Raw genomic sequence first — 13,758 nt, 5'->3', positions numbered from 1 at the left:
CACATGTCAGTGTATTTTTTTCACCCTCGCATTGTGGTGTTCCACAAGCATACCACTATCTCTGCTGCCAACAGATGGGCCTGCAAGCTAGGTCTTCTATACAACATATTCAAGATTTTTTTTCCATTCTTGTTTTCCCCCATCTCCAACCTGTCTAGTTTCAAAGAGGGCTCTTCCTTAAGTTAAAATCCCAATCTTATATTCTGATCCGCTGCAATGTGCTGTGCTAGTTCTAGGGTGAGGGACCAGAATCTGCCCTCCTGTACATACTCTTCCACATCATCTCCACCATGACAAGCAGCACATCCCAATTCCATAAGAGGGTCTAGAGGGTTTCGTTTATTGTGCCAAAAGTCTTTTGGAAATTACAATTTGTTGTTCTGCATTAATTACACGGTGAAACTGGGGTCTAGATATTGTCTTGAATATTGCCACCCTGCTAACAGCAAGAAAGGGTTGGCTTCTTGGGTTTTGCACTTCATTCCTAAACTTAAGGAACAGCTCATCATAAATATGTCTCAGAACTCTGTTTTTGGCCTAGTCCTAATTGCTTACAAGTGTTTAAGCTCTCCTTCAAAGGGGCAGTTAGACTAACCCCATACACTCCACTCCACCCAAAGTGGCCAACGGAAACAACTGATTACTCTGAATTGTTAATAAATCTCAAATGTCTAGTGTATTCCTTGAATATGTATATGAGCAAAGCGATGGTATGGCCAGGATTGATAACATATAGCATAACCGCATCTGTATACGAAATTCTGTCTTCCTGATCCCAGCATCACTGAAACTTCCTCATTAGCCAGTCACTCAATTTCAAGCAGACTAGGGGGAGGGGTCCAAAAACTGCAAACAGCAATCAGTAGATGAGCACACCCTTGTGTAGTCCCTGTCCCAAAGGTTAAAGACTTGACAACACCAAGTTTACCTTTTACTTTCTTACTCTGATTAGCATAGATCACAGCAAACCACCTACTAATCCACTGCTTGAATACTGGTCCAAAGTTTGTCTCCTTGGTAACTGAAAGCAAAATTAGGTAGGTCAACTAATCTGAATTTAATATAAAATAAACCTTTCTCAGCATGGTATGATTTCTTTTTTTCTGTTCTATTTTGATCTAGTGAATGGTAATATCTGGAAAGGGTATGTCCCTTCAGGAGAAAGGTGCCAATGTCCAACCGGCCTAATAACAATCCAGGGGGGTCACTGCGACGTTCACTGAGGAACACAGCCGGGACCCATCCACAAGACGACTCATCGGGTGGAAGGTAAATCCACTTCTGCTAATAATTATAATTATAAAATATGACCTAACTACTTCAAATACATTTGCATGTTTGTCTTGGCAGGTGTAATGTAATGTGATTTATGCTTACTGATAACCTGACTACATTGAAGCGATGGTTAAAAAACAAATGTTTCACATTTGAATTATAAAGCCCTTGATATGCAGTGCCCACTACATTTATTTTTCCACACCCACATACATTTTGCACACACATGTATGTTTTTGGGAAATTGAATTCCCCCTTTCCTCTAATGTAGCGTTTATAAACCTGTGTTTTTAATTCAAATCGAATCCAGTGATTATCGTAGTGAATATCAAGGACATAATATCAACTGGTCACAATATTGTGACCAGAATACAAAGGGATGAAATATCGACAATCTAAGTGCACAAAAGAGGATATGGATTTACTACCCATAACTCGACGTCTGCTTACCTTGAAGATGTATATTGTTTTGCAGAACTTATATAGTGCTTACTACCCCTACGTGGATATGCTGAGTGCTTGCCTACATGGATACCATGCTACAGCATGTAGGATTTGTGATTTGAAAGGATGTTGTCTTTGTTTTGATCCTATGTGGAAGTGTTTCCATGTCTTGCGAGATGGCCACTGAGGTGCGGATACCATGTGTGGAACGCAGCACAAAGCAGTGTGGTAAATGAAGTGTGAGAGACAGGTGTGCGGGTTTAAGGTTTTTAGCATGCTGGTAGTTTTGAACAGCTCTGCAGGTCCCTCCATGGTATTTCTTATGAAATAGCCTGCATAGCTGGGTACTACACTGGGTGGTCCAGTCTGAGATTTTGCGTATAGTTGTGGTCCTGAGCTTTCCTGGTTGGAAGGGAGAGCGAAGGGAAAAGATCTGTTCGGATGGGCATTTTTATTATCATCCCTTATCTGAGTGTCTTTGTGAGGAATACAGAAGCTGTCAAATATTGTCTGTCTGTCTCTCTCCTGCATTGGTGGGCTACATTAAAGTTCTTCAAATTGTCCAGCATTGTATTACAAATCCCTTCAGTTATTTCACGCCTGTTCATTTGGAGATATATTCAACACCAAAGGTGTTGTTTTTGCTTAAATCAATCCTAATTCGATTTAATGTTGTGAAAATATCACATTTATGTGATATCCATTTTTCCAATGATTTGGGTGTCCTCTGCATAGTTTTGACATGTGAAGTTGTACGATTTATTCAGATTTGGTAGAGGGGCAAGTTAGGTGTTGAATAATAGAGGGGATATGATGGACCCCTGTGGACCACCACAGTGTTGTGTGTGAAGATGTGATGTGAAAGGTGGTAGGTAAACTACACCTGGTCTGTCTATGATAAGAAGAAATCTATTTTAAAGGATTTTCATGGATTCCGAGGTTGTGGAGTCTTTGTATTGTGTGTGGTGGTGGACAGTGTCAAATACAGCTGATAATCCAGAAGCAACAATTCAGCTGCTCTAATCTTGATCCACTGTGAATTTTAAATCATCCCAGAAAGATATGATGGCTGTCTCTAAGCCTCTGCCTGGTCTGAAGCTGGGCTGTTGGAATGACATTAAGCCATAATGTTCTACAAAGTTAGAGGTGAGTGAACCCACTACTCTCTCAAAACATTTTAAGTATGGTCCATTATATATGGGCGTGCAGTTTTCTGGGTCCCATGGGTTGAGGCTTTTCTTTTTGACGAGAGGTCCGATGTCTGGGGTTTTCAGCTCTAGTGGGAATTAACCTAGTTCCAGCGGCTTGTTGAGTAGACGGGCATCTGGTGACTTCCCCTGCACAGGCAGAGCAACAATTTTATGCAGGCACCACTTATCACGAGGTGCTATCGCTTTTGGCTTTGTCTCCCTTGACCAGTCAAGTGTTGCAGATGAAGGCCTGTACATAAGTAGCCTGATTCTTCAGCTTTCAGCCCCAGTTGTTGACACAGCCTTAGACCGAACCTCACTTTCACCTTCATGTTGTACTCTGGGAGGGGGTTCTGTGCTGGCCTTTAGCCTCATGGTAGAGGTTGTGAAAGACACGCACTTACCTGCAGCACGTAGTCAGTGCAGAGTCTAGTACCAACCTTTGAGATGTCAAGGCAAGGACACTGTATGTGACTGCACCACATCCTGTACTCCATCTTGGTTTGTGAAAAGATTGGGGTAGCATTAGTTCTCTTCCAGGGGATACTCATTAATAGTCATAAGCACTGAATTATCTCCGCCCATGAGCGGGAACCCGTAACACATAAACAATATACATATATATGTGTAAATATACCAAAAAGTACATAGTACTAAACTAATTATACACATATACATGCATAATACCCATAATATGCAGCCTAACATATATACATAGGCTTATAAAGCCAAACTTACACACGTTCAGTAACATGAAAATGTGCTGTATATAAATGCAATAAACAGGCATGAGCCTAAAATGCATTTCATAACCATGAAAACCTTTTATTTTCATCAAAGAACCTGTTGTAAACAGTTATTAGCCTAAAAGGCTGCATATGAAAAAATGTCTGTGTACAGAAAATCAGACTGGCACCCTTTAAGGCCCCAGAGAATCTGCACACTTTGCCTTTAAGGCCTCCAGGAGAACTCTGCTCCCATAATGCCCCACAGGTGACAGTTGGGTCCGTTATTTTTTCCGGCTTGTTCTGTGAGAAACCTGGAACTTGAGCTCGGCTAATTTTTGGCAGTTTTTCTGTCAGAAGTTGGTTTTTTCTTGTCTTTTTTGATAATATACTACTCTTGTGGTGGTTTAATACCTTTTTCTGACTAAACTGTTGGTGTTTTTTAGTCAGAATGCCACCTTTATTTTGCAAATGTCCTTCCTGTGGGAAGATGTCAAAAACGGACCCACACTCTGTTTGTGTGGTTTGTCTTCCAGCTTCTCATAAGGTGGAAGAGTGTTATCACTGCCTCAACCTTTCTAATAGGACTTTAAGAGAAAGGGAGAAAATGAGGTTGCTGGGCCTTCTGGAGAGAGAAAGCCGTGGTGAGAAGGGCTCCAAAAGCTTGTTGTCATCTGCTAAGCCATCTTCTCAACCCAAACGTCGAAGAACAGCTTCTCCTGAAGGTAGAACTAAGAAACATCGACTCCAGGGAGCGTCGCCGTCAAAAAAGGTGCGCTCAGCGTCAAGGATCCAGTGTCGACGTCGAAGGGGAGACGACGGTCGAGGGAGAGACTTAAGTCGTCGTCGAGAAAAAGGTCGACGTCGAGAGGCGAAGGAAGATCGGCGTCTAAGAGTTCGACGTCGAGACCTAAAAAGAACAGAAGGTCGAGGTCTCCATCGCGACGTAGTTCGACGTCGAAACATGCTTCGGGCTCGAAGCATGGAGTGTCAGAGTCTAGGTCTCCCCCACCTGATGAAAGGTCGGTTTCGAGACTATCAAGACCAGCCTCTCGGACCTCACTTAGGTCTTTGTCGAGGTCAGATATAAGTCCACAACCTTTAGTGGCATCTTCACCGCAGGGTCAGCAAAAAGACAGGTCTGCGGCGGGTCAAGAGGCAGTGCACCAGGACTCTTCTGTGGTGGCGCATTCTGGCTCAACCTCAGGGCACGTGTCAGATGACAGACAATTGGTGCCCAGACAACGGACTCCATCTGGCTCATCAAAATCTGAGCGGAGTGTAGTCTCCGAGTCTTCAGCAGGGCTGCATATTGTGCAGGTTTCACCTGAGGCTTCACCTGAGCGTGCAGAGCGGCCTCTTAACATGTCACCGAGGTGGCTGGAAAGCCTGAGACATTGGAAGATGCGTCCATATGCAGGTCTGATGGGGATGAGGGCTCCGGTCCCTCAGACGGAGCTGCATAGAAGATCACGCTCGAAATCCCGAGTGAGAGAGCATTCGAGGGAGAACTCCTCTTAGACGGCGTAGAACCCCTTCACCATCTTCTACGTCATCTTCGTCCTCTTCACGGTCTTCATATAGAGACTATTCTCCCACTATATCATCTACTCCACCTTCCAGAGTGTCTCCCGTAGATGATTTGAGCACATTTAATGATGTACTATGTCGTGCGGCGAATAAGTTCAACATCAAGATGGCAGTTCCCCAAGTGACATAGTCAGTCATCTTTGAAACCCTGCATCACAAGACGTCTGGCAGGCCTCTTCTGCCGTTAGTGCCCGGTTTGATAGAACCAGCAATGAGAACATTCTTGACTCCGGCCACGGTGGGTTCAGGTCCTACTAGGATTGCAAAAAAGTACAAGGCTCCAGAAGAATATAGTATTTTTGCGCTCTGAACCACCTCCAGACTCACTTATTGTGGCGGCAGTCAGAAAAGCGCATTCTGCAGCATCTACCTCTTCTGCTCCACCTGAAAAGGATAGCAAGAGTATGGATTCCTTTGGGCGAAGAATGGCTAACACCTCGGGGTCGGTCATGAGAGTGGCCAGTGCTGCAGCTTTACTGGGCCGTTATGATCGTCTGCTATGGGACTCGGTGGCTCGTTTTGCGGATAAACTCCCTAAGGAAGATCAAAAGGATTTCCTGGAGATTGTGGAAGAAGGCGGACTGGTGGCTAACCAGAGCATTAGCGCGGCTGCTGATTCGGCGGATCTGGCAGCGCATGGCTATGCGCACGGTATTTGTGCTAGGCGTTCAGCTTGGCTGCGCCTTCCTGGGCGCCTGAGGCGCAGAGGAAAATAGTGAATTTACCGTTCAATGGTTCGACTCTGTTTGGATCTCATGCTGACGATGAGATGTCCAAGATGAAAGTGGAGTTGGGACACTCTTAAGGCCGTAGGTCTTGAAAAGAAGAAAGAATTTAAACGTCGGGGTAATTTTCGTCCCTTTGACAAGAGATCTTTCCAGCAGAGGAGCCAACAGACGAATTGGTCCTCGCAAAACCAAGGCCAGAATCAACAGAGGTCGCAATTCCAACAGCGGCGACCTGGGCGAGGCAGAGGGAATGGAAATAGGTAGCAGTCATCCGCTACCAAACAGCCTCAAAAACAATGAACGGAGGCTTCCTCCACAACCGTGTGCCACTCCGGTTGGAGGAAGTATTGTGTGGTTTCTGGACGAGTGGAAACAGATCACAAAGGACAGATGGGTGATGGGTATCATTCAGAGCGGGTACCTTTTGAGATTCAAGAAGCCACCCCCTGTCATGCGTCCTCTAAAGAGATCAAGACCTGTACTCTCGGTTTTTTTTTTTGGTTTTTTTTTCTCGTAAAGTAAAAAGGTCCAGCTATGGAGTTCAGACCCATTCTGGATTTGAGACTGTTTAACAGATTCATTCGAAAGGAGAGGTTTCGAATGCAGGCTCTTCATCAGATCTTCCCCCAGTTACATCAGGGGGATTGGATGTGCTCCATCGATCTGAAGGATGCTTATTTTCATATTCCGGTATCCAGAAAACATCGCAGGTTTCTCAGGTTTCAAGTAGCTGCTCATCACTATCAGTACGCAGTATTCCCATTCGGCCTGAGATCAGCTCCCAGAACATTTTCCAAATGTATGGCGGTAGTTGCGGCTGGTCTTCGAAAGAGACAGATTTTCATATATCCGTACTTGGACGACTGGCTTCTGAAGAGTTCATCCCCATCTCTACTGGAAGAACATCTATCGATATGCCTCCACCTCATGTGCAAGTTGGGTCTTCAAGTCAATTACAAGAAGTCCATAATGAACCCCACCCAGAAGATCCACTACCTGGGTGCTCAACTGGACACGGAAAAAGAAAACGTGTGTCCTTCGGAGGAGAGGTGGTTATCCATCAAGGCGAAGTGTATTCTTCTCCTTCAGTCTGCACATCCGACAGTTCGGCAAGTGTCCTCTCTCCTGGGGTCCATGGCATCGTGCATCTTCATCGTTCTAAACGCACGTTTGCATATGCGTCCTCTACAACCGTGTCTGGAAGATCAGTGGAAGCAGAGGACGGGATGCTGGGAGGATCGAATTCATCTCCAACAGTCTGCAAGAGATTCCATCCGGTGGTGGATGAAGAAGACAGTTGATGAAGGGAGTTCCTTTTCATCAGGACCCACCAACGCAGACTCTGATCACAGACGCCTCTCTCCAAGTTTGGGGGGCGCATATGGGCCCTCTGCAGGTACAAGGGCTATGGTCAGACTTCGAGAAAGGATATCCCATCAATCTACTCGAACTCAGAGCGGGCCATCTTGCTCTCAAGTCCCTGGCTCCATCTCTACAGACTCGTCCCTCCTGGTGCAAACAGACAATACAACCACAATGTATTACTTAAACAAGCAGGGGGGTACCAGGTCCAGGACTCTGTCCATAGAAGCCCAGACCATCTGTCATTGGTTGCTAGCACGAGACCTGTCAATAACAGCGGTTCACCTGCCAGGGAGTCTCAACTCGCAGTCGGACGACCTCAGCAGAGACTTAGTCGAAGCGCACGACTGGGTTCTCAACGAAGAGGTCGCGCACAGCATTTCCAAGCTTGGGGAACACCAGACCTCGATCTGTTCGCAGACGCGGCAAACACAAAATGCCCCGTCTTCGCGTCCAGGTTCTCACAGAGAGGGTCTCAAGGGAATGCCCTTTTGATAGACTGGTGTCAAAACTTGCTGTACGCTTTTCCACCGACACCGTTGATACCGGCAGTGATCAACCGGATGTACAAGACCGACTCCAGAATGATACTGATTTGCCCAGAGTGGCCACGCCAGTGGTGGTTCCCAGATCTCCTCCAGTTGTCAGAAGTGCCACACAGGAGATTGCCTTGTCGCCCGGATCTTCTGTCCAAACAGGAAGGGCGAGTGTTTCATCCCAACCTGCCCTCCCTGCGCTTGGCAGCATGGCTCCTGAAGTCATCCAGTACGGGCACTTGCAGCTGAATCCGGAGTGTATGAACATCCTTAAGGAGGCAAAGCGGCCTTCTACAAGACAATCCTACGGATTTAAGAGGAAACGCTTTTACCTTTGGTGTCAGAGTAAGGGTCTTGACCCTATTCATGGTCAAGAACAGGTGATCTTACCTTATCTGCTTTACCTTGCTGAATCTGGTTTGCAGTTTAGTTCCATCAAAGTCCATCTTGCTGCAATAACTGCTTATAGAAAATCGCCAACACAGATATCTTTCTTTCGGATGCCTGTGGTGAAGGATTTTTTGGAAGGTTTAAGGAAGGTGTATCCTCCAGTCAGGTCTCCTTCTCCACCTTGGGAGCTTAATGTGGTGTTGACCAAGTTAATGGGTCCCCCCTTTGAACCCATACATAAAGCGTCTTTACAACACTTATCTTGGAAAGTAGCGTTCCTGGTGGCCATCACTTCTGCTCGTAGGGTGAGCGAAATCCAGGCTCTGTGTTGCAAGGAACCGTTCACTATTTTTCATGGAAACAGAGTGGTGCTCAGAACTCATCCTGCTTTCCTGCCTAAGGTGGTGTCGGATTTTCATATTAATCAAACCATAACATTGCCTACATTCTTCCCAAACCCTTCGAGCCCAGCTGAACGGGCTCTACATTCGTTAGATCTGAAAAGGGTTTTGAAATTTTACTTAGACAGAACAAAGTCTTTGAGGCACACGGACCGTGAACTATGGTCCTACGAATACTGGTTTGGCAGCGTCCAAGAGGTCCATTTCTAGATGGATAGTGTCATGTATCCTACTGGCTTATCAGCTAGCCCACAAGTCTTTATCAGGTAGACCTAGGGCGCATTCTACGAGGGGGAAAGCTTCCACCATAGCTCTCCTTAGGAATGTGGCTATGTCAGAGATATGTAAAGCAGCTACTTGGCGTTCAGTGCATACGTTTACACGCCATTACTGTCTAGATTCTGATGCGCAGGTTGATGCACAAGTGGGACAAGCATCCCTCAGAAATTTGTTTGCTAATTCTAGCTGAACACTATGGTTTAAAAGTGTGGCTATGCACTTATCTGTTCGCCCGCTTCTGGTGGGTATGAGCTTGCTACTCTATTCAGTGCTTACGACTATTAATGAGTATCCCCTGGAAGAGAAGGATTAGTTACTTACCTGTAATCCTAGTTCTCTTCCAGGGGTATACTAATTAAAGTCATAAGCACCCTCCCCGGGCGAGCAGTAGCATTGAGTTTTCGATAGGTTATTATTGTAAAGGTTTTAAAGTGCAGATTCCTGCTAAGTCTACGGTGCCGTACAAAAGAACTGGCCTAACTGTCACCTGTGGGCATTATGGGAGCAGAGTTCTCCTGGAGGCCTTAAAGGCAAAGTGTGCAGATTCTCTGGGGCCTTAAAGGCAGGGTGCCAGTCTGATTTTCTGTACACAGACATTTTTTCATATGCAGCCTTTTAGGCTAATAACTGTTTACAACAGGTTCTTTGATGAAAATAAAAGGTTTTTATGGTTATGAAATGCATTTTAGGCTCATGCCTGTTTATTGCATTTATATACAGCATATTTTCATGCTACAGAATTTGTGTAAGTTTGGCTTTATTAGCCTATGTATATATGTTAGGCTGCATATTATGGGTATTATACATGTATATGTGTATAATTAGTTTAGTACTATGTACTTTTTGGTATATTTACACATATATATGTATATTGTTTGTGTTCCGGGTTCCCGCTCATGGGCGGAGATAATTCAGTGCTTATGACTTTGAGTATACCCCTGGAAGAGAACTAGGATTACAGGTAAGTAACTAATCCTTCTTATCCCAAGGAGATAGCATGCTATAGTATATTAGGGAGAATCATGGCTCCCTTCTTGCCACTCTCCTACATGTTATCTTTCAGATGGTTCCCCAACATCAAGATCTCCACTATCCCATTTGCTGGCTGATTGCGTATCTCAGTCCAGCATGGGGTATTAATTTAATGTTTACCTCACTTTCTTATTTTATAACATAATGTTCGAGGCATATGAGCTGCAGATTACACACTATGCATAGATGGCCACCTAGTGTTGGGCCCGGATGTTTGCAGTTTGTTTTGTTGTAGAAAGTCTTTCGGAGTCACGAGATAGGTGACTCCTCATACTGCGCATGGGCATCGGCTCCATCCCCAGATCGTTTTTTTTCGCCACCGGGCTCGGATGTGTTCCAGCACTCCGTGATGGAACCGAATTTTTTCCGGCGCGCAATCCTCACCAAAACTTAGTTTCAAACGCTTTCCACTCGACGCTAATCTTCAAACATCGAGGATCTCGATTCCGGTCGTTGTCTACGGCCTTCGGGCCTACCTAGGTCTCCACTCCAGCTAATGGAAAGGACGCCATTTAAAAAGTGTCCTCAATATGGGTCAAAGTTTCCCCACACAGACCTGCATGGGGTGTGTAACCTCTGTCTCTCTCCGGAGCACGAGGCGAAAGACTGTTCCGCTTGTGCCTCTTTCCGCTCCAAAAAGACTATCCGGCACCGAAGAGCGAGGAGAACAATGGCTTAAAGATCTTCAGCTCCGATTCCGAACGACATCTTCGAGGAGGGCGTCAACGTCCCTGAACAGCACGACGTCGACAGCAGCTCCGAAGCGGATGATTCCGAAGTCGAGGACATCACTCCAGCGCAGCGGGTCGTAAGTAAGACTGTCGACCCCGACCACTCCTCGACACAGAAGGCCCCGGTCACACCCTCGCCCTCCAGCTCGGGTGCACACCGTCAAACCGCTTCTACTGCCCCACCTTCGGCCCAGTCTAAGAAGCTAACCAAGCCTTCAGGCGACTCGAGTTTGAGTCGACTTTCACACGGTGCCGGCGCACACATACCGGCACCGAAAAAGACCACTGCCCGACTTCCAAGTCATTGACACCGAAGCACACCACTACCCCTTCGGCACCGAAACCCAGGCCGGAACCAAGCAAGCCCGCTTCGGATTCCAAAACGCCACCGGAACCGAAAAGATCATCGGATCCAAAAAGGTAATCGGATTCAAAAACTATACCGGAACTGAAAAAACACTCAAACGAAAAAAGCTTCGGAGCCGAAAGTCGGCTGCCTCCCCAGTGAAAGACATTGCCAAAAAACCAAAGCAAGCCATCTCTGTGCACAAGACTTCCTCCGCACCAAAAGAACAATCCCCTGCAGTGGATTTATCCTACCCAGACCCTGCTGAAAAGACTCTGGCCAAGGACCCAATCACTGGACACCTAGTTTTGGCTACAAAAAAGCGACCACTGGACACACCAGCTCCGCATTCATTGAAAAAGGACATGGCTACCTCTCCCTTAAGACTGCCTCCCCCTTCTCTTTCACCTGTACCATCACCACCACCACAACATTCTCCAGCATCTTCTATTACACCACACAGGGATGATAGCTCTGACGATATGGGGGGGGGGGGGGGGGGGTGTGTGTGTAACACACCTGATCCAACAGCGCCCACAGGATCCCCAGACCCGTGGGACAATTATACTACCCCAGATGTCCCTCAGGATGACATATACCCCTCAAGGCCTTCCCAACCAGAAGAGACTATAGGGTTTAATGAATTAATTCACAGGGTTGCACATTATCATGGTGTAGAAATTTATACAGACCCTGTTGAGGAAGACTTCCTTGTGGATACTTTCGACCATGCACAAAGGTCTTCATCTATCTTGCCCATGCTTAAAGGAGTGGTCAAGCATGCTCATGAAGTCTTCAAAGACCCAGTCAGAACTCTGGTCATTAACCCATCGGATAGAGAAAAAATATAAAGCTGCCCCATCAGACCCAGCATATATTAAAGGCCCAGTACCACTAGACTCACTTGTAGTTTCCAACGCACCCAAGAGAGCAAACTCACAAACTTCGGGTGAGGCTGCACCACCAGATAAAGAGTCTAAGCTACTTGACGCATCAGGCAAAAGAACAGCGTCTCAAGCAGCAAACATGTGGCGTATCGCCAATACACAGGCACTGCTAGCCAGATATGACAGGGCACATTACGATGAGCTAGAGTCACTAATGAGGCACCTCCCTGACAAGTACAAGGATAGAGCAAACAAGCTCATCCAGGAGGGTAAAAACCTCACAAACACCTCCGTTAGGTGTGCCCTTGATGCAGCAGACACGGCCTCTAGGGCAGTTAACACCAGCGTCTTGCTACGCAGACACGCCTGGCTGTGCGTATCAGTGTTCAAACCCGAGGTACAAAGCGCCATTCTTAACCAACCCTTTGACGAACAACACCTATTTGGACCCGAGGTAGATGTATCATTAGAGAAAATGAAAAAAAAATCAACACCGCCAAATCTATGGGAGCCCTGCAGTCGCGGGCTCCCAGACGTTCATTTTGTCGCTCAAACTATCGAGGTGCCACCAGGGGATATACTTTAGACACAGCTTCCACCTCGTGCAAAGCCCCTACACAGTCTACCTACAGTAAAGGCTACCAAAAGGGTGGGTACAGGGGTAACAATAACAAAGGCAGAGGCAAAAATAACAACTCACGCTCCCCCGCCTCATTCCATTCCTGTCGGGGGAAAACTTCAACAGTACCTGCCAGCCTGGGAAAACATCACATCAGACAGGTGGTTGCTCCAAATAATTCAATCAGGTTATTGTCTGGAACTAACATCTACCCCCCCAAACATACCACCCAAGCAACGTTCAATGTCACAGGAACATTTAACATTGCTCAGACAGGAGGTAATATCCCTCCTGCAGAAAAATGCAAAAGAAGTAGTACCAGAGCATCAGAAAAACAAAGGAGTATACTCCCTATATTTCCTAATATCAAAGAAGGACGGATCTCTAAGACCTATCCTAGACCTCAGACCTCTAAATATTTACATACAGTTGGATCTTTTTCATATGGTCACACTACAACAAGTCCTCCCATTACTGGTATTAAACGACTTCCTTGTCACTCTAGATCTCAAGGACGCCTACTTTCATATTCCCATGCACGCAGCACACAGAAAATATCTCAGATTTGTGCTAGACGGACAACACTACCAGTTCAAAGTGCTCCCATTCGGAGTCACAACAGCGCCAAGGGTGTTTACCAAATGCCTAGAAGTAGTAGCGGCACACCTAAGAAGACAGCACATCCACGTCTTCCCATATCTGGACGACTGGCTCATAAAAGCCAGCTCACACAAACAGTGTGTGGAAAACACTCAAGCTACTATTCAACTGCTTCACGACTTGGGATTCACTGTATATTACGTCAAGTCGCACCTGCACCACTCGCACATACAACAATATCTCGGCGCTACAATAAACACCCAATTATCACTAGCTTATCCCTCTCCAGCCAGGATAACAAGTGTACAAACTCTCCTAATAAAATTCAAACCACAAAACTCGCTACCAGCTCGAGTGTTCATGCAACTCATAGGAATGATGGCATCTTGCATATCTGTAGTACCTCACGCAAGATTGCAAATGCGTCCACTTCAAGAGTGCCTAGCACGCCAATGGAACCAGGCTCAAGGTCACTTAACAGACCTAGTGTTTGTAGACGGTCGGACTCATCGTTCTCTGCAATGCTGGAACACCAAAAACCTTTCCAGGGGACGACCATTTCTAGAGCCTGTTCCCCAAATAGTCATGACAGCAGACGCATCGCTCTCCGGCTGGGGAATCCA

The 13,758-nt window shown here is 46.2% G+C and overlaps 1 protein-coding gene across 11 annotated transcripts in view; it reads left to right on the top strand.

The window, feature by feature from the left end:
• TRIP12 (thyroid hormone receptor interactor 12) overlaps nucleotides 1–13,758 on the top strand; it is a 1,008,257-nt gene that overhangs the window by 98,686 nt on the left and 895,813 nt on the right. For all 11 annotated transcript variants that reach the window (XM_078668151.1, XM_078668159.1, XM_078668158.1 and 8 more), the window contains exon 3: nucleotides 1,123–1,269. In XM_078668151.1, coding sequence (XP_078524277.1) covers nucleotides 1,172–1,269 — 98 coding nt within the window. In that variant the 5' untranslated portion in view covers nucleotides 1,123–1,171. The remainder of the gene's footprint in view (nucleotides 1–1,122; nucleotides 1,270–13,758) is intronic.

The sequence above is a fragment of the Lissotriton helveticus genome, chromosome 11 (assembly GCF_964261635.1).
Source record: "Lissotriton helveticus chromosome 11, aLisHel1.1, whole genome shotgun sequence".
Lineage (NCBI taxonomy): Eukaryota > Metazoa > Chordata > Amphibia > Caudata > Salamandridae > Lissotriton > Lissotriton helveticus.
Note: the sequence above shows the minus strand (reverse complement) of the source record. Positions and strands in the feature narration are given on the sequence as shown.